We start from the raw sequence: 21,085 nt of genomic DNA, 5'->3' as shown, positions 1-21,085 counted from the left end.
TTTTTCCATTTCTAATCCACTCATGAGCATTTATACTTCTGGCCACTACAATACACTTGCAGCAATTTACAATTGTAACTCAAGAGGAAACATACATTCTTTTGTTTCTTTTAAATTTATTGCCTGGAAATGTTACTTAGGGCACCTAAATCTTGTGCTATAAGAAACACAGAATTCACTTTCTCTATGACAATAGATTGTTATGCTATTATCACATTCCTTCATAGTCCTTTTCCAAGTTAAACCATTTGAGTGTGTTTAAATACCTTATTTTTTTTTCTTTATGAAGCAATTCCACACCTCTGATCAGCTCATCGCTTTTCTCTGTACCTTTCTTGGTGCTTTAGGGAGAGTTCCACACAATATTCAAGATGTACAAGCACTCTGGGCTTTACAATAGTATCCCATCCTACTCTTTATTCCTGTCCTAATGTACTGTCTCCATTCAGTCCCCACCCAGGGCTAAACAAGAACCAGTTGTTCTATCACCCAATCTCCCCTCCCCAACCGAGAAAGGGAATTGGGAAAAGGAATCAAACTCATGGGTTGAAATTTAAACAGATTTAATAAAATAAGTAAACCAGTATCAATACTAATACAGAAGAGACAAAATTCTACTTAGCCCATAGAGTGGCAGCAATTCCCTCCAGAGACAGTAATGAGGGAGAGTCATCTCCAGCAGCTTTGCAGTTTATAGTGAACCTTATGTCAATGTTAGAGAATACACCTGTGGGCCAGCCTGGGCCAGGTGCCCTGGATTTAACTGCTAATGGCCTTGATCACCACACCACAGCTGGCCACAAACTGAGATAAAATGTAACAGAAAAGTGATTCTATAATTTTAGCCTCATGAAACCAGGACACGTACCTAACATCCTTTTTGCCTTTTCACCTACTACAAAGCCCAGAAGTGATGTTTTCAATAGACTAACCACAACAGCTCCATGGATTCTTTCCTGAGTGCTCCTAATGAATTTAAGGGTATGTGGGATGAACTCGTTCTACAGGCTAACAGGCTCTCTCTTCTATTCAGACACCTATTTTTGCAAAGCTATTTAGAATATAATCTCTTTGAGATCTCCACCCACTGTCAAATTTGATGAATATGGCCCAAGATTTCAAAAGTATTTGAGAAGAGAGAGCAGATCAGATAAAGCCATATATATATTCTGAGTTGTCATTTGACCTCCTTTCTTTTGGAAAGCAGGAGAAAAAAATGTTATGTGATATGCAAAAAAAGTAACAGTAGGAAGGAAAATCAGAGAGCAACCAGATAAGCATCCTGCTTCCTCAAGTACTCCAAATAAACCCTCCAGCACTTACAAGCGCTTGTTTGCTCCATTCAAAACCATAATCGTATAGAAACTCTACTAGGGGATGTGCAGGCTCTGACTTCAGTCATGGATAGCCCGTAGGCAAACTACTATAAAAAGAAACCACTGAAACAAATGCAAGTTCTCCCAGTTATTGAAAGAACAGTTGGAGTTTCCTCCAGTCTTCTCTACCACAGCTAGTCAACGAGCTCTATACATTAGCTGAAGAAATTTGTTCTGAACAATTTGGATTTAGAAAAATAATATACTTTAATTCTGTTTGGGTTTGGGGATATTTCCCTCCTTTTTCACAAAGTAGAAGAGCCAATCTAAGAAATCAGACAGGACTTGAATATCTTTTGTAGCTCAGTGACCCTTTCTCTTGTGTCATTTCTCTGTCTAAGACATGCCAAGAACAGGAACATTTAATAAATAAAATTGCAGTGCTTGAGTACTCATGGATCCCAAATTCTGATCACAGCCCATATTGACAGAGGATTACTTTGGGTTACAATTTCTTACCAGCACTTTTCCCTGAGTTCTTGTCCCTTGCTGTGAGCACATAGGAAGTGGGTCAATTAGTTAACACTAATGAGTTATCATAGAGTACATTAAGCAGTTGGGCTGGGCAGATTATAATTACCAGGGATTTTGAGAAATGAAACATATGTCTCAAAGACCTTACAGTAAATGACACTAAAAAGTAGCAGTTTATTAATTCTGTTAATAAAATAATAATTCAAGCACCAGGGAAACTCTTTTCAATAAGAACTAAAATAACTACTTGTGTAGATTAAATACCTGGAATTACAAGGTAGGCAAGTACTGGACAAATTAGAAGGACTTCGAGGATAATGGTTCTGCAGAAAGCAGACAGCATATGTGCTGAGGTTGCTTTTACCTAAGAGAGCTTAACACACACCTCCAGTCCTCAGGCTAAATTATTATGAGAGAGAGATCAAAGCTGCGTATTAGCCATTATGAAACAGGAATTACGAAAAGCTGGCTGATAGGGATGGTGACTATGTGGCTATCTCATTTAACTCCACACATTACTTTCATCTTGATCCCTACTACATCCTTGTCATCCGCCTGCTAACTCCTACATGGACTGCCACTTCTTTTTCTCTCACTGCAGCTTCTGATTATACAGTGCCTTTTTGGCCCCTGTACTTTAATGCTGTAGCGACAGCTTTTTGACAAGTTCTGTATTCTGCTCTATTTGTGTTATTATAAAGCACCTTGCCATAATCTCTGGACAGCAGGGGCAATATCCACCAAAGAACGGTCTTGGGTGTGTCAACCTTATTTAATTTCCACTTTACTAAAATAAAATCTGCCATCTTCAAAGTGTCACTCAGCAGCTCAAGTTCTGTATCTGGGTATTCACAAAAAAACCCTTCCAGTCCTCACTATGGTGAGCAAATCTGACACTTAGCTCATTCTTAAACCTCACCAGGGTTTACAAGCCTAACACACCTTGCAGTTTCACCCCCCCTGCCCCAAAAGGACACCTGCCACGTCAGGTCCCGCATGAAAATGGATCAGTGGTGAAGCTAGTCCACCACCCTTTTGTCTAGTAAGTCAGCTGTTAGATCACTTACTCTGGCTATGAAAGATCCAAGGGTTCAACATGCCTCTCCACTTGTGAGGATGTAAATGCCTGTCTCTATAGATGCACATTGATTGCCAAGCTCGGGTTACTTCAGGGTTGTTGCGGTTGATTTCCCTCACCTATCTCCTCCTTCCCTCTGAAGAAACCAGTCCCACACATGCCAGAAGGCTACTCAAACTACATGGTGAGGAAAACATTGCTAGTTGGCCCAGACATCCCCCATCAGCCTGACCTACACCTCTTTTCTCCCCTTCAAAGCCCATGGACAAGTACTTCTAGGGGCCATTTAAGACCATGAAGCCCAAAGCAGACATCTCCTTGAGGGACTGGAGACGGCTTTAGCCTTCAGCGAGAGGCGCAAGGGAACTCCTGGCAGGCCTCGGGGCTGCTGCCCTCACTGTGCCCAGTGGGATGGGCAGATACACAGCGGCTCTGAGGGGAGAAGGGGGTTGAAGGCCGCAAATCCACCGCTCTGAATCCCGCCACGCTCCGTGGCCGTGCACCGCTCAGCAAAGAGGGGCCAGGCAGGAGCCCCACGACCCCTCCACTCTCCCCCCTCAGCGCTCGCCATCTTCCCCCGCCAGCCCGGCCCCGCCTGTCATGGCGGCCGCGCCCCGGCCCCCTCACGTGACGGCGCCGGCCGGGGCGGGAGGGGGGAGGAGGAGGAGGCGGGAACGGTCACGTGGCGCCACCGCCGCGCGCGAGCGGTGCGCGCCGCCGCTGCCGAGGGCACGGGGCGGGCGGAGGGGGCGATGCCGCCGCCGCGTCCCGCCGGCCGCCTCCGCGGTGAGTGCAGGGCCGCCTCCGGGGTGTGTGTGGGGCGGGTGGCGGCTCCGGGGCTGTGAGGGCGGTGGTGGCAGTGTGAGGGGAGGTGGCCGCGGCCGGGGAACCGGCGGCGGCGTGAGGAGCAGCCCCGGGGGCTGAGGGGACGGGGTTGGCGGCGGTGTGAGGAGCAGCCCCGGGGGGTGAGGGGACGGGGCCGGTGGCGGTGTGAGGGGCAGCCCCGGGGGGTGAGGGACGGCGCCGGTGGCGGTATCCGGCCGGCCCCGGCCGTTTTCCCGCCTGCCCTGAGGGACGCGGCGGAGCCTGTCCCGGGGGCAGCGATTCCCGTTCCCTGCAGCCCCTGACCAGGGCGGCCAGAGGCCGGGGTGAGGTTCAGGGCTTCCCCCTTTCAGGCTGAAGGGAACGCTGCGAGCTTATGGCGGGGGGGCTGCGCTCGGCTGGGTCGCGGGGTGAGCCGGCCGCGGGGTGAGGGCTCTTAGTTTAACCGGACCAGCAGCACTTCCCCGGGGAGGGTCCGTGGGGCCGGTGTGGGCTGTGCTACATAGGATGCAAGACAACGTAATTATTATTATTTTTTTAGTCTTTAAATGCATGCGAAGGAGCAGCAGCAGGAGGTAGACTGAAGCTATGCAGCTGTCAGCCCAAGATATGAGGATCCGTACGCGGTAGCTCTGCTGGCGCTGCTCCCTTCATTGATTCGTTTGCAGGGCGAGGGCAGGCGTTGCTCTGTGGAGGGCTGTTTGACCCTGTGATGTATTAAAGCTTTCTTATCTTTATGACTGGGAAATTTATTTTTAAACCGTTTCTCCTTTTTTGTTCCTGTGGTTTTCAGTATATACTTTGCAACATTGAGGCTCCCTTTCCCTCTTAGCAAATATGTGTCATTCTACATGGCTGGTCTCCAGCCCTTCTAGTCAGTTCCCATTGCTGTGTCCTAAGTTTCTTTTTTTCTGTGTTAAAGCTTATAAGGAAGGCTGCAACAGAAAATGCTGGTAGCAAATTAACGGTCTCCAAGTTACTTGCAAGGGAAAAGAAAAGGTTCTCTGGTCCCTTGTTTGCGTGAAAACAGACTGAGCTGAGCAAGCAACCAAAAGCTCTGTGCTGCTGGTAGCAGGGGGCTTAGCAGGTCAGACTCTTCTCTGCTGTAGTGTGGCACTGGAAGCAAACACTGCATTCAGAAACTGCCTTTGCGGATAGCTGCTTCACCTTCATTCGTGTCTTCATAGGTGTCAGCCTTAAAACTGCCTTTGAGACTAATTAAAACACTAATGCTGTCTAGTACAGCATCTCTGCCAAACTGTATCCTGACTTCTTTTCAGTGTCAGTTGCAGGGCAGCTGCAGTAGACCTTACAGAACTTTATTGGATAACTAGATATAAAGTGCAGACTCTAATTTTCCAAAGGAAAAAAAAATCTCATTATCTGGCTTTGTTACTGCTCTGTAAACAATCTGTGCTTCATCTGCTTGGTCCAGTGTATTTGGAGTATTTGCGTTTGAAGGAATGGTGGAATCTCTTAATGCCAGTACAGTAATTATGCAGGTGGGCAGCATCATCAGCACTCTGCTAATATGCCTTTTTTTTTTTCACCCTGGAAAATATATTTTAATATAAGATTAAATCCCTTCTGTCCTTACTTCTAAAGAGTAGTCTGTAAGTGACATTAAATATTCTTGAATACTTTCTGATCTAGCATCTGGGTTTTTTTCTTTCATATGGATCTCAATCTTTATAGGAAACTGCTCCCAGACATCTCTGGTTAGCTTAAGCTGATCCAGGTGCAGGCTGTGCCCAGGAAAGGATGGTACCAACCTCTCCCTGACAGTATGTTTCTGCCCTGTTACCCTGTAGAGAACCTCTGCATATGTGAAATAGTTGGGCTGAGATTCCTAGGCCTCATTTTAGAACAGCATAAAGGTCCAGGTGGTTCCAGATAAGAGGCTTTTGATTAACAAGCAATTGGCCTCCCCCAGTATAACTGTCTCTGAAGAACTGCATGCCTTCTGCATAAGCTTTTCCTCATCTCTGGGTAAGATAAGCTCCTGCAGAGTTTTAGGAACTTTTCTGCAGCAGGGAAGGAAAGAAATAACACTGCAGCTCTAATGAGCCTTTGTCTCTCAGTCTCAGATGAGGAAGCCAGCAGGCTAAGCGACTTGTGTTCTGGTTGAAGAGCTTCTGACTGCAGATTTCAGGGCCTGTTGCCTGTCTTCTGCTATCTAATCGCTTTATCTCAGAGGATGCAAATCAATACTCCATTATGCATAGGAGTAAAACTAGAAAGAGTTCCTGATAAGCTGCTGTGTGACAGTGGTTTATGAGAATGGGTGAATCTGGTCATTTTCATAGTGATGTAAAATAACAGTGGGCGTGATTCAAGCTTTCTAGGAGGAAGAAAGCCCTGAAACAGCATGGCAAGGGAAATAAAGATGAATTATTAGTATTTTGAAAATTTGTGCATACAAAACATGCTTCCTCATAGCAAATGCTAGAAAACCCAGATTTTTAATGGTAGTTGTAGGGCATGTGTGGAGTGGGGCAAACTGTGGGTCAAATGGATGAGATTAGAAGTATCTGAGCAGATAGTAAAAACGGGGATTTCAGATCTTCCAGCAAGAAAGAATAGGGTACTGTGGAGGTGAAAAGAACAGAGGGAGGATCGTTCTTACTTTAGTTACATTACCTTGGAAGGTACTGTAAAAAGGTTGTGGTCTGAGCAGCTGGCAGGCTGAGTTTGGCAGTGTGGCAGCTGTGTGTTGGTCACTGAAGCAGAGAAGGAAGAGGAGACTTCCAGCTGAAGGGGAAAGGTAAAATTTTGAAAAAATATAATCATTCCTCCCTGTTAACAGTTCAGTTTACCAACTTCTTAAACAGTTCCATCTGTCTGGTTAGGCAATAGTACAGTTATAGGTATCCCTAAAATCAAGTCATTTTCTTTAGTGCCATTCATTTTGGAGAGGTGCTGCGATACAACTCTGTTAATTGCTGTTGAAGAGCAAAAGTATGCTCACATATTCCAAGTGCAGAAATTAATTTTTTTTTTTTTTCTTTCTCAAAAAATATTACAGAGGTGCAGTGTGTTTCGATCCCTGTTAGATTGTGGGAGGTAGATAAACTGCCTTGATTCTTATCTAAGGTTTCTTTTCAAAACATATGGTGGCTTGTGGAGATGAATGTGTCTGCTGTTGGAGCTACTGTGTTAATGTATAAAGTACTGTCAGTACAAAGGCCTTGGCTGTTAAACCAGTGTTTAGCAGCATGAGTAAATGCATTTGTTCAGCTTATTTTGTGTAAGAGTTAATAGTATCCACCACATCCTTCAGCTGTGCTCTAGCGTGTTTCTCATGTGAGTCAGAATTGTGTAATCATTAGTGTAAATACTTTATGTGAAAACTCTGTAAAAATGAGAAATACACTGCAACAAAAAGGGGGAAAATTAGGAAGCTGATGATACTGTTTCAATCAAAAGTTGAGTTCAAGTATACTAAGTTTCAGATATTTTGTTGTATGAACTTACGAACTCCTTCCCTGAGATGTGAAGATATGCTAAGTCTGTAGGTTAGACAACTGATGGCGTTATTGAAATGTAGAGTATGGACTGAAGTGCCTGTAAGAGTGACGAGCTGTATCTCGGCCCTTTCTTGTGCAGTGTAAGGTTTTGGCAGCCAGATACTTTGGATGTTTGCAACTGGAATACAGTGCTCAGGGGTGAATCAACTTTTCCACTGTTTACACTGGTTAGAAACCCCTAATGCAGGGAACCTCTGGACTTCGTACTGCCTGCTTTATGCTTTGTAGTATGAGCAAGAAGTAGGTGTGCAGGCTAGGGAGGAATCCAGACCCCCGTACCCTATACTGCGCACAGGGAGGTATTTTGACGTCTTTGCTGGCTCTAAGTTCAGTTTGGGGCAGGTGAGCTGTTGTGGTTTTCTCTCTCATGGCAGTAGTGACGTTGCAAGTTCTGCGTTTCTGAGATTTAAGGTTTGCCATGATTGACAAGTTATAACCTTATCAGCTGTGCCACGGTGACTGTTCACGTGCATGCTCTAATGCCTCTTGCCATGGAGCAAGCTCCCTTGACAAAAATAATTTCTCTTGCTGCGCAAGAGGGAAGAAGTGTGTGATTCTGTGACTCTACGTGTACGAAGTAATGTTGCAGAGCGGCTGTTGGGAGGTAACTGCTTACCTGCAGTAACTTTTTCTCATTCCTAAGACTTCAACTATGAGACACTGCACCATTTAATAAGTTGAATTTTAAATTGACAGGTTAAGGTAATAAACTTGCAGAGGCATGCAAAAAAGAAAGTACCTCAGTAAAAGATTGCTATGTGCCAGGCTGATTTAAGCAAATACTTAATGAATGTTAGGAGCGTGTTTATAGAGGTCATCTTTTGGTTTATGTAAAACCATCCAAGCATTGCTTGGCTAAATGGCACAGATTTTCTTGTGCAGACAAGGATTAAATTAGATGCTTTAAACCTTGGAGGTGGCCTTAATTAAAACAGAGATCCTTTTCCATGAAGCACAAAACTATCCTGTTTTGATACACAACCCCTTATGAATCAATCTTTGTAGGTATTTTGACTATTTTGCTAATTCCTGAAGTGTAAATTTAAGAACAAATGGTGTCACTGTCTCTGTTGATGCCTCTTGTATTTGTTAGTGAATTTGCTTTCTAGAAGTGATCTTGAGTTTTCTGTTTCCTGGAGTACCTTAATTTTGTCAGTTAGTATGAATCTCTTACCTCTTGCATCAGCAGACGCTGAGACTCATCGCCTGTGAAGCAAGAGAAGACTAAGTTTTGGATTGCGCGCTACCCTTCCGTGCTAGCAGTGTGTTGGGAAGCATGGCTCCTAGTGAAGTGGGAAAATGTATTTTTGATCTGCTATTCATTTTGTTGCAACATCCTTGATTTCAACATCAAACTCCTGAGTATGTTTTTCCATTAGAAACATTGGCAATAGACAAGTAGAAGAAAAGTGACCTGCAGGGGATGGAAAAGGAGTGGTCCACAACTCTTTCCTCAAAGGGATTTCTTTGGAGAAGGAGACAATTGAGTATGTAAGATCATGTAGAAGGGAATGAAAGACCAAGAAAATTAATTTTTGGCATAACTTGCAGAAGTTTGCTCTTCTTGCAGACAGTGTATCATGCTAGTGGTCTGTCATTCTAATCCAACAGTTAACGTCGACAATTTTTTCAGAAGCATGCTAATAGCGGGTCTGTTCACTCTCATATTTGGAAAATTCCTTATCCTATTTTTAAATACAATATTTAGCAAGATAAGCTTATATTAAATTGATACTTTAGTTTAGACATGTGAGTGAAAGTGTTTTCATTGACTCCATCTGTAGGTATGGTTGTACCAGCAATAGTACCTCTTTGTTAGTATTACTGTGTTGTGTTAAGGAAGGGAGAAGGAATGTTTCCTATACAAGAGTTTGCTAGTATAATTTAGAAATAGGCTTGCTGGGGGAGACGAAGGAATGAGTTACTGCTGCTCTAACCCAGAGCTCTGCTTGATATTTGTATACTCTCCAGTTATTGTGGCCTCAGAACCTTTGATGTGTTTACCTTAACGCATCGTTCAGTTTTTATAGGTGGGAGCTGAGACAGTGAGTTGCTGAGGATCTCATCAAAATCTGTAGCAGAGCAAACAGTTCAATCAGAATGTCCCACTGATCAATCCGATAACTATACAGGTGTCCTGGTTCAGTCAGTGAGTTGAAGAGAGAAGATGTAGTAGGCTTGTATCCTTAGGATTCCACCTTTATATTAATGGCTGGAGACATAAGTGAGAAAATGAGAGAAGTAGAGAGAAACCTGTGTGCAGAAATTACTTTAAACTTCTGTTGAGAAAATGGATTCAAAAGCAAGAAGATGCAGGGTTTTTTGGTCTTTCTAAGAGTTTCCTACTGGGAAAAATGAAAGTCCCATGCCTCTGCTGTTCCAAATGGCATGGATACTGTGGTCTCTGTGCTAAAGCTTGGAGTGACCTTTGTTTCTGGACACGAGAGATGCAAATGGACATTGAATTCAATTAAACCCCTGTTTTTAGTATTTCTTTCTCTTCTACTTTTTTAACGATGGCCATCCACCCAAGAAAACTCAGTTAAGACATAATATATTGAGAAAATCTCTAAGATTGTGCCATCTCTTGATATCAGCGAGAAACGTAACAGGAGCTAAGGACTTTGAGCAGTTTAAAATGAGTTAAATATTTTCCTATGACAGGCAGTTTGTGGATTTAAACTGTAACTTGTTTTAATCTCGCTCACATTTCTGGTGCTACATTTCATCTCTTATTTTAAACAAGTAATGTCTATGTATACTAATGCCAGTTACTCAAGCTCATTAAAGGTGCTTGATCCCTGGCTAGCAAAACTGAGTTGCAAGGGCAGACTGCAGTGCTACAGCAAGTAGCTCACAGCCTGATGTTACCTTTCTGATGTCTGTAAGTGAATGTAACGTGTCAGGGATCCAAGCATGGCACTTCTAATGTATTTGTATGTTTAAGTTTCTGCATCTTGGAAAGAAAAACCCTGCAGAAAAAAGGAAATGAAGTAGCCTTGTATGGTTTGTGAGGAGTAAGCTTGGAGGTCTATGAATTCTGTAATTTGATGCCGTAGGATAAGATGCAATATAACCATTCTCATTAAGACAGTTTCCAATTCTGTAGTACTGGTAATAACTTAGTTGCAGCAGTTTTGCATTTTATACATGTTCAGGTATAGTCTTTTGAAGTTTGTAGTCAGAATTTGCAAATGTCTTTTTTTTTTGTATACAGCTGCTGATTTCAGTACTGAGTTCTGCACAAGTGGATGGTGGATGTCTGCTTGGAGCTAACTGCAGAACTGGGATTGGCAGAAAAAACTTGTCCATAATGCGATGTCCGTGGTCAGTAGTCACAGGTTTACAATTGTCACCAGCCAACCCCAGTTTTCACTGTCCCACTCAAAAGTCTTTCAGTGAGGTCTGCTTTGTTGCCAGATTCGCTGCCAGCTTGTTTGGCAGGAGGGTTGTACAAATGAAGTCTGAATTTTTGGTTTTTTTTTTTAGAATTGGAAAATGTGTTTTTACTTTGCTTGTAAAAGACTGGAAAAAAGCCCAAAGCACTTTTGATGAAAATTTCTTAAGATGAACAGAAAGCATACCTAGAAAATTTCAGGCAAAATGTGGAATTTTTATAAAATGACTAGGGATTTGGAAAATGAGGACTAAAGGAATTTTTAGGATTGAAATTTGTATACAACTTAATAATTGTTTTCTCCAGCATTCCAGTGGTCTAATCCATTGCTATTATGATGAAGAATGCCTTAGAAATACACTGATTGATTATGCTTCTCTAGTGAGTGGCACTAAAATGACCAGTCTTGTTTATGCTGCCAAATCCGTGGATCCATATGGATCGTGCATTAGCTGAAAAAGCTAAAAAAAGAGAGAGATAAGGAAAAAAACCCCAAACACAGAAAAATAGATCAGTGCTCTTGGGGCAGCGTGTGCAGTCACATGAGAAATAACCTTGCAGCGTTCATGTCCCATCCAAATTAGCCTGTTGTCATAGAGAAGCTTGTGTTTGTTACCCCACTCCCAGTTAGGACTTGCAAGCAGTACGCAACAACAAAGTGTTAAGTTTCAGGCTCAGCGTTTTATTGTTCACTGAGAATGAAGACACCAACTGGATTTGACTGCTACTGCAGTAAATGTGTTTTCACTATGTAACCTTGCACTGCTTCTTTAGTGCCGACTCTTCTGGAAAAAGGTGAGCGTTCTTCTGTTCAGCTCTTCACGTAGAAATGTGTCTTATCTAATTATTTTGCATGCTTCTATATTTGTACTGTTATTTTGGTGAGCTTTGCAGACATAAAATGCAAGGAACAGCTAAGTAGATCTTAAACATTTAGAAAAGGTATTAAGGAGCTTACTTGTGTGTAGTTGACCTTGTAAGCTCTCTTACATTTTGCATTTATATATAGTGCTGGAGGGCTGTTAAACTAATGTTTAGATACATGGATCTTTAGTTTGAGAGAGATGCATTGTGTTGGCAGTGTGTTTTTTTTTTAATCTTGCTGTTTTCTAAGCTATACGTGAAGAAGAAAGGGCTGTATTACAAAACGCATGCATCTTTCTTTGGAGACAGTACATGACAATTCTGGCTTCCTTGAGAGCTGGTTTTGCTAATGAAGAGAAAATCTCACTGTTTTAATTGGAAGAAAGTATTTATTAGCAAGAAAAAGGAAGAAGGTATTTTTAGGACTCCATGAATGGCATGACATGTTATTTATATGCCAGATGGCTTAAAGTAACATCCAGCTGAGCAGCCCGATGGTGCAAAATTTGTTAGGGGGATAGGTAAGAAAATTCCATGCATATAACTGTGCTTTGGGAAACCAGTAGCTTTTTGGGGGGGGAATGAGGACACTGCAGCAGCATGAAACTGTCTGCTGTATAGCACTTACTTAGTATTGAGCACTAGGATTTTGGTAAGCTCGTGTTTCTAATCCAAGTGTACTTGATTTCTCTAAACAGACTGGACTATTATGTTACTTTTCTTGATGCAATGTTGTACCACTGGTTGTAACTGAAACTGCTGTTCTTTTCTGTTGTTTGTTAACATGAGATCCTGACTCTTATGAAACTTTTTCTTTCCAAAACTCTCGTAACTACTTTTTCCATTAAAATTGTATCCTTAAATGGGAGCCCTTGTGAAATACTCTCACTTCTTGGAGAGGAGGAGTATGTGGGAAGAAAGGTATCCTTTATCAGTAAGGAAAAAAAAATCTAGTATGTTTTGCTTTTGACAAAGAAGTAAAAGATATTACTGCAGAATATACTTTAAAATTTCTTTAAGGGAGCATTTGAAATGGAGGTGGGTAAAGAAGGAATTTCATATTTTTATTATAGAAATGCTGAAGTGTTTGCATTCACTCTGGTATGGCAGCCTGCTAAGTAAAGCTTTTTTACTGGAGTTGAGAAATTCCAAAAAGCTTGATAAGCAAAGATCTGTTCCTAGAGGAGGCGTTTCAATATGTAGTCTGCAGGTTTAAAAACGATAGTATGCAATATTTAGACATCTGGTTAAAGTCCAAAAACTGAAATACAAATGAGTATCTAAGTGAGTCATTTGACAGTGGTAAAATAGTGAGGGGTGAGAACCTAAAGACATAAAGATGATGAATTTTTAAATTTTTCCTAAAATACTTTATGCTTTCCAGACTTAGCATACTTGTAGTTTCTTAGGTCTTCAACAATTCATACAACTAGTCTATCTCTGTGCCTTTTTTTATCTATAAAGTATAATGAACGTTATTGGTATTTTAAGATTGTCTATAAAGTGTTGATTGAAATTTGTATTCATTCCAGGAGGATTTATTTTACGTGGTATGACATGGATTTGTATAGCTATGCTGAAATGACTAAACTGTTTGCTCTTGAAGCTTTTAAAGTTGCATTTAGAAGTGACTTAGAGAGGCTAATTAAAAATAGATCTTAGCGTGTCATCGCATTAAAATGAATGGGAACAGTGATGCTATGCAAGAGGACAGCCTGTGGTCCACAGTGTATTTCTGTGAACAAGGGTTGCTGTGACTGGAGTTGTATTAGTCTTTTTTAACTCTTTCATTCTCCCACCTTGCATCTCACTAAATAGCCTGCTTCTGTTTTATTGATAACATCCCTGTAGGTAGCAGCAGGCTGCTATTAGGTGTCTCCCCAGCAAAGCCATCTCTTCTGCAGGCTGAAGAAGCCCAGCGTCCTCAGCTTCTCACAGGGCAAGTGCTCCAGCCCATGACAGTCTTGGTGGCCTTCTGCTGAACTTGCTCCAGTTTATCAATGTCTGTCTTCTACTGGCAAATCCCAAACTGGGTACAGTACTCTGCCTGTGGTCTTATGAGTGCTCCATGGGGTGGTGTAATTGCATCCCTCGGTCAGCTGGCTGGGCTCCTGTTGATAAGCCCATATGCTGTCAGCTGTCGTGGCTGCAAGGGCATGCCGCTAGCTCGTTTTTAGTCAGAACTCCCAGGTCCTTTTCTGCAGAGCTGTTCCCCAGGCTGTGTCAGCAGCCAGGGAGTTTGTCTGGCCCAGGTGCAGGACTTAGCATTTGTCCTTGCTGAATGTCACAAGGTAGGTTGCTATAGACCCAGCCTGTCTTTACATGAGTAGTTACATGCCTATATTGGGTCAAAAATAGCCCCTTAATTCATAGAGTGCAATGACCCATCCCTTCTGTGAGGTCAAAGATTAATGGTTGTTTTTAATTAAAAACTGGCAGGTAGATCCAATTTTGTGCTAAACCAATCCAGTAGAAGGGTTTTTTATATGGAATTAAATTGGGCTGGCTCTTAGGTTCTGGAGCACATGAAACACTAAGCTTTTCTTTGGAAATATCTCTGGCTTTTGTTCTGAAGGTATGTTCAATGGATGTTGCTCCTAGTGACGTGTGTTAGAGTCTGAAACAAAAGCTACTTGAGGTGTCCCTTTTTCATCTTGCTAGTCTACTAACTATGAGTCTCCCTTAAGACTGGTTGCGATGTAAGGGATGCCTGGAAAAAAAGAATTCTCATGAAAGTGCAGAAGCTACTATGAATGGCATCTCTGTTTGCGTGCTAAGTGTATTATTGGAGTACTACTTCCTAATCTGGGCTCTGTTCATTGTACTGCTAATGCTCTTGTTTGCTAGTGATTCAACAAGAAAATAGGAAAGGCTGTTCATACTGATGCTTGTTTTGGAAGAGGAGTGATGGTAACCATAACATCTTGCAGGCCAAGAAATATATAAAGAGTTAAGGCTATTAAAAGAGCAAAATTGCGTTTGTAAGTAGTGTTACTTTATCTTCTTGGGGTTTTTTTTCCCCCCAAATAAATAATAAAATAAAAATTAGAAGTGTCTGTAGATGGTCATGCAGCAGATTATCCTAACACTCTGTAGAAAGATAAAATTAGTTTAATGATTTTTTTTTTTTTTTTACCAGAATGCTCTTTAAAAATGAAGATTATACACATCTGTTCCTTCCCTTAACATAGGTCCAAAATACACAGGCAGTTTTGCCGGAAATATGAGTAGTATGAGTTGTGTCTCTGTCTTAAGTGGTTTGTTGGTTTTTTTAGAAGAAAAACTGTTCTTGGAAAAACTACAAGCAGACTTGAAGGTTTTCTCAAGTAATTCAGGAGTAACTTTCAAAAATCTTGAGGTTATTCTGGTCCTCTGTTTGACCTCTGACAAACATAAGTTTTGGCACAGTCATGAAATATCTAGTCATACGGTGTGTTTACTAAACTGTTGAGGTTAATCCAAGCAGATGTCAGTGTTTAAGCAGTGGCTGGTCATAGAGCCTGTAGCTGCTTTTGCTCTTGAAGACAAAATACTGTGAAATGTGGCTGGCATTTTTTTTTTCATTAAAAATATTGAAGGCTAACACATTGGGCCAGTGTTAGAGCTGTACAGGTTACTAATGACAAGCTCTCCCAGGCTATCTAGAGAACAGAGTTGTATCATTGCTGGGCCAATTATTAAATAAATGTAAATGTTACTGGGTTTGATGTATGAAATTAATGTCATGTTGGTGTTGTAAGGATGCTACAAGAAGCTGCTGTGACATGGAAAGCAATATTGCACACTAATTACTGAAGCTCAAGTCTGGCAGGTAGGCTCCCCAAGTTTCTTTTGGCTTTGCAATTGATTGACTTTCAGAGACTTCTACTAAGTTACTAATATTTAACTTTTATAGTTCTCTTCAAAAAAATATCAATGATTTACTACTTGTGCAAGGAACTGAGACTTCTGTACTGGAATTCATGGAAATTAGAGAGGAATATTTTACTCTTGGCATTTCTGGCATGTGGATCTGCAAACTCAGTTCCAAGGCTTTGCCAAAGTCTGAAAGCTATCAGGCAATAAATATATGACAGTCAAAACAGAGCAACAAGAGAGAGACTGAAAGGCAGAATATTTGGTTAGAAATTTTCAGATTACTGTTCCTTTCAGTCTTGGTCTCTTCTGAGCTGATGGAGGCAGTTTCTAAGATAATTTTTTTTCCTTTCTTGGTCACCCCAGTTGCCTCCAAAATGGATTGTAGTTTCCTGATGTAGGAGATGCTGCCACCTGGGATGATATGTGTTTGTCATGTTAAGGTATCTCTGGATTCCTGAGTATACCAACGCGAACAGCCTTAAACTCTGTGTGTTGCTAGGATGTTGTGTATGTGAATGAATGCTTGTAAAATACTTCAAGGTGTTACCATTTAGTATTTGCCGTGAATGCTCCTATATTGCCAAGGGAGAAGAAATGTCTTCTGTTCGTTCTGGATGTTCTTCACTACGTGCCTTTTTGGGAAAGAGAATTGTTTGAGGTATTTTGGAAACTTAGTTTTGGCAGCTGTGTTGCTTTTCAGAAATGAAGGGGAGAAACACAACAGACCCTTCAAGCCTAGTCTTAATTACCTGTAATTGAGGAACAGTATTATGAAACAATTCTTTTTGATATGTTTAAATCATAGTGGGGTTTTTTTTGGCAATTAGTATTTTTGTTTGCATTTGAATAAATAAATAGAAATGGGTTTTAACTATAACGTCTAAATAGCAATTTAGTGATGACTGGACTCTGTATTTATTGCATAGGTGGAAATTGTTCTTATAAGCTCATTGACATTATTATCTGGATAATGCAATTTTGCTTTTTCGATTAAAGTTGTTTCTATCTAACTGTTCAAACCTGCTAGCTCTGCTGGCATTAGCAGAGCCTTAGGGCTGTTGAGTTAAAAATATATATAATCTGTTTTTCTCACGCAGCATATATCAGGGCTGAGAAAGATACTAATACTTTGGATTTGAAAGGCATATCCTTTGCATCTCCTGTATTCAGGAACAGCTTGTCTCCATTTTAAAAAAAAAAAGACTGGTTTGTCTTTGCTTACATTTCAAAATCCTGCTTGGAGAAACCAACTGGGAGAGGATGGCTGTTTAAGACAATCATCAGGCTGTTGTGACCATGCATAGGCAGTGAGAGACAGTTGTTGGGTAAATTGACAAAGTGCGTTTCCTAGAAGACTTCACAGAACTGGAGAGCAAAGGAGTCTGGACAGGGTAAGGCTTTTATTCACTGTGTCTAGGTGGGTTGCAGAAGAAGGTCATGGATAGGGAGATGGATGAGGTAAGAATCAAGGGCCAAGTGGCTGCCTCTGTGAACTGAGTGTTTCCTCCTGGGACCCTGTGACCAGCTGAAGTATTCTCTCCTCCCTCCCTCTGGCGTGTATCAAAGTGGCTATTTTTTTTGTTGCATGCTGAAATGAGCGAAGGGATACTTGTTTCTTGATATATTGAGGAGAGGTGGAGATGTATTGATGTGATTGTACTTCGTCTACATAAAAGCACAGGGCTGGAAAGGTTCTTCTAGTTCCTCAGGGCAGGTCCCAGGCAGGACTGGCATTGCTTAGGACTTGAAAACCTACTGTGGCCTCTCTACTAAAACACATCTGTAAGAAGTCATGGTCAGCCTAAAACTGTCTAAAACTGGAGTGTGCAGCTCTGACGCAGATAGCGACTTCTGTGGCTGCTTAAATGGTAGAAATGATTGAAATGCATAGGACAGTGGTTGTGGGAATGCATATATGTTGGTGAATAAAGTAAACTAATAAACCTCAATGTGCTTTTCATAGGCAAGGTTTAACTTTTTTCCATTCTGCCTTCAAATGTGTCTAACAAAACATTTGGTACTTAAAGAAAATAAATAGTGAGTCTGTATTTTCCTGCCAGATGTATTACCAAATGTCTTGGTTGAATAGCAAGCTATTGAAAGGGCCTAGTTTTCTGCATTGTGGAGGTTCTGTCATTTGATTTAAATGCAGTATATCGGCCTTTGTATCCTTCTGCAAAACTGCAAGACAGTGAAGGAGGGGAAAAGAAGGTGAAACAGTTCTGCTCTAGCAAGGAGCATGTGGAAATAATATCACGCTCAGGTTTGCATTCGTTGCCTTTGTAAGAGTAACCAAGTGTGTGCTTTCTGCGTGGTCAGAGGGCTTTCTGGGGATGGAAGGGATGTACAGCAATCTTTTCACCCTGGTGATTATTAATTTATCCCTTCCTCTCTAATCTGAGTATGCCTGGTGTCGGTCACAGCAAACTTTAACTTTAGTGCGGCTAGAAGTGCCACAGCAGCAAGGTGGAGCTCTGAGCTGTAAAAGAGATGCAAGAAGCTGGGGAAATACTTAGTGCACGATGAATTCTGCTCTGTGTGCCTGTCTTCCTACTGTTACCTGAGATAGCAAGGGTTATCTTTGGTTTTCCTGTGCAAGCTGCAGTGTAAGTGTATCCTTAAACACCTCTGAAATGAAAAGGTTTCTTCTCTGTTATAGTAACTTTTATCTTATTAGAACAATTCTGTTCCATGATGTAAGTGCATGTGCCATGATGTTAGGATTGTGCGTCTGTGTTACCATAGTGAATGGAAAAACAACTCTAGCAGGTTTTGAGGAGCAGTGTATTAGACTTGGACAAGTCTTCCAGCAGATGACCTCCTTGTGGCTGTGCAAAAAAAGAACCTGGCAAGCACGCAGATCTTTTACGGATAAGTATTAATTGTCTGCAGACTGTCTGGCAAGAAGAATTGTTATAATTAGAGGATACAATTGTTTATCTAATCTTGTTCCTTTGCAGCCTTGCATGCTTTTTCTGAGCCGAGATCTGCCTTGCTACGATCATTGACCATTGTTCGTGCAGGGAATAAGGCATTGAGGATTGTAGCTCTCCAACTGGTAAACCCATTCTGATAGGTAGAATGAGGGGTTTTTAAATCATTTCGGCCCCCAGAGCATTTGTTGCCTGACTAATTTCATGACCCTACAGTTAAGCAGCAAGATTTCTGTGTGACAGTGTTAGAGCCTGTTTCACAGAGCGTACAATTCATCTGTATGCACAGGGTCACTATGAGATTTAAACCCCATTTAAGACCTTTTTAAGCGCCTTGGGCTTAACTGCTGCGTAGATGGTTGCTGTGCAGAAGTGAGGGAGTTTAACATGGTAAGGATAATGGGTAAATTATTTTTGAGGAGATTTGGTTTTTTTGCTTTGTTTTACTTTGTGGATATGTTATTTTTGGAAGGGAGGCAATGACCTGCTGCAGTCTGGGAAATGTGAGCTTGAATTTTGACATGTTTTCTTTTTCGATGCAAGTCCCTTAGGACTCAGAATTACATTGCCAAAATAAGTGGGATCTTTATAGGTTTCTTTGGGATCATGAACGCCTTCTACCTCTGTTTAGTAGTTTTCCATATTGAGAAGAGATTAATCTGCTTGTACTCATAAATGTTGTTGTGGTTCGTTCTTTGCCAGGCTGACCTGAAGATTTCTGGTAGTTTCTGACTTCTTGAGAAGTCTGAAAAATGTATCAGCATAAATCATTGACTCCTACCCCAATACTTTATTTTCTTAAAACCAATGTTTTGCTAATTAAAAGGTGATTAAATGGTTTCCTGACTTTTTATTACTGTGCAAAGAATTTGTGTGGTTAGATAATGATGAGAGAAATCTAATTCTTTGAGTTAGTGTTTTTCTCAGTTTTCGGAACTGAGCTGTGTAGTTTTGGGTGGTTTTTTTGGAGCCTTTTTTAGATTTGAGAAACTCCAGAAAGTTTACATGATTCTCCTGGCCACAAGTGAAATGTTAGCACCAGCTTCATATGCTTCACTTCAAGGATTCCTTTATGATAGTGATTTTCAATATAGCTTGGGGAAACTGTGTTAGTGGATGGGTGCCTGAAGTCAAACTCTGGGCTGAGTCGCTTCCTTTCAGCTCTAGGTGGGCATCTCTTCCAGGGAGTATGGAAGCTCTTCTGGAGTCTGCAGGAACCCAGTAAATTACCTTGGAGCTTTTTACCCTTTCTCTATCCCATATGTGTTTCCTTCCTTTCTGCAGAGAAGAGTATCTGTAAATGTGACTGCCTTGGTGCTATGTGTTGTTTTGAGTCTGTGTTCTCTCATTCCATGCTTTACAATAGGAACTGAACTACAAAAATGGGCATGCCTGGACATACTCTTGGGCAACTGGCTCAAGGTGGCTCTGCTTGAGCGCGGGGGTTGGACAAGGTGACCTCCAGAGGTTCCTTCCAACCTCAACCATTCAGTGATTCTGTGAAGAATCGATTCCCCGTGTGTAGTATATTTAGATAAATAGTGATATGTTTAAATGAATGCAGGCGTACAAGGAATGTACTGTTGTGGAAGAGAGATAATTATATAACTATCATGAGGAAAAATTAGTCATTTTTACCTTTAATTGTGATGTGTCACTGGGCTCTTAGTGATTGTTTGCTTCATGTTTTAGAGCAGTAGTATCTACCCAGATTGTGCAAACTGGTCATGCTTATTTTTTGAATGGGAAAGTGAAAAGGGTTTTATTTCTTAAGGTCTGTGCTTAAACTTTAACTTCCAAAAATCATTTAATGGAAGAGCAACCTATAGAATGCATTTCCTAATGTATAGACCTGATGAGGTAACAGGCAGCACTCTCAAAATGTATGTTTTCACTCTCTTTCAGGTAATTGAGAATGGGTCCTCAACGATGCTAAGTCTACAATGGGAAGTGTCACACTTCGCTATTTCTGCTATGGGTGCCTTTTCACATCCGTGACCTGGACACTTCTGCTCTTTGTTTATTTCAACTTCAGCGAAGAGAACCAATCCTTCAAGAATGTGCCCATCAAGGGGCTGGAACCTCAGAGGCCATTTCCAAAAAAATTCTACCCCCGTTTTACACGAGGGCCTGTTCATATACCTGAGTTGCAGCAGAAAGAGAACAAGATAGGAAATCCTCTTGGAAATCATGTCCAGGACCCAGTTAAGGGGCAGGTAGAATTCTCTCCTGAAATGGGTAAGTGGTTTTCAGTGCTGGTGACAAAACTATTAAAACAGTAGAAGAAATGATATTAGGGTTGGTTTGTTTGTTTTTCAAAGGACTGCAGGGGAAATTGTTTAATGAAGTAGTTTCTGTGTTAAAATGTAGGTGGTAGTAGTGGCTCTCTTCATTAGGAATTACATGAAATTTGTTCTCTTGTGTTTAATCCAAAATATACTATTCCTAACATTTACAGCTGTGCTATGTAAGTGCTAGTGAGGAAGACTGGATTACAGCAAGGTGTCTACCCTTGATGTAGGTCTTGCTTTTGGAAGGTTCAGTGTATGCTTGTTTTATATCTTACTCCTGTGTTGTCTGGGCTCGAATACATGAACTTTTATTAGCCACAGAGAAACTCCACTCATATGCAGTAGTTAAAAATATCTTGATAACAATACACAATGAAGAGAACCCATTGATTTGGAGAATATCCTTGGAGTATGAAATCATCTACAAGAAATGTGTGGGACAAATTACAATGAAAGATTTATTGA

The 21,085-nt window shown here is 41.3% G+C and overlaps 1 protein-coding gene across 2 annotated transcripts in view; it reads left to right on the top strand.

The window, feature by feature from the left end:
* Window positions 1–3,629: 3,629 nt before the first annotated feature.
* The window catches only part of GALNT11 (polypeptide N-acetylgalactosaminyltransferase 11), a 55,443-nt gene continuing 37,987 nt past the window's right edge, over window positions 3,630–21,085 (top strand). The window contains exons 1-2 of one of the 2 annotated variants that reach the window (XM_068404676.1): window positions 3,630–3,714; window positions 20,235–20,567. In XM_068404676.1, the coding sequence (XP_068260777.1) occupies window positions 20,273–20,567 (295 nt within the window). In that variant the 5' untranslated portion in view covers window positions 3,630–3,714; window positions 20,235–20,272. Of the gene's footprint in view, window positions 3,715–11,368; window positions 11,470–20,234; window positions 20,568–21,085 lie in introns of those variants that run through there. The other variant, XM_068404677.1, reaches the window with a different exon arrangement.

Source organism: Nyctibius grandis, chromosome 7 (genome assembly GCF_013368605.1).
Source record: "Nyctibius grandis isolate bNycGra1 chromosome 7, bNycGra1.pri, whole genome shotgun sequence".
Lineage (NCBI taxonomy): Eukaryota > Metazoa > Chordata > Aves > Nyctibiiformes > Nyctibiidae > Nyctibius > Nyctibius grandis.
The sequence above is the reverse complement of the archived record's forward strand: the minus strand, read 5'-3'. Positions and strand labels throughout refer to the sequence as shown.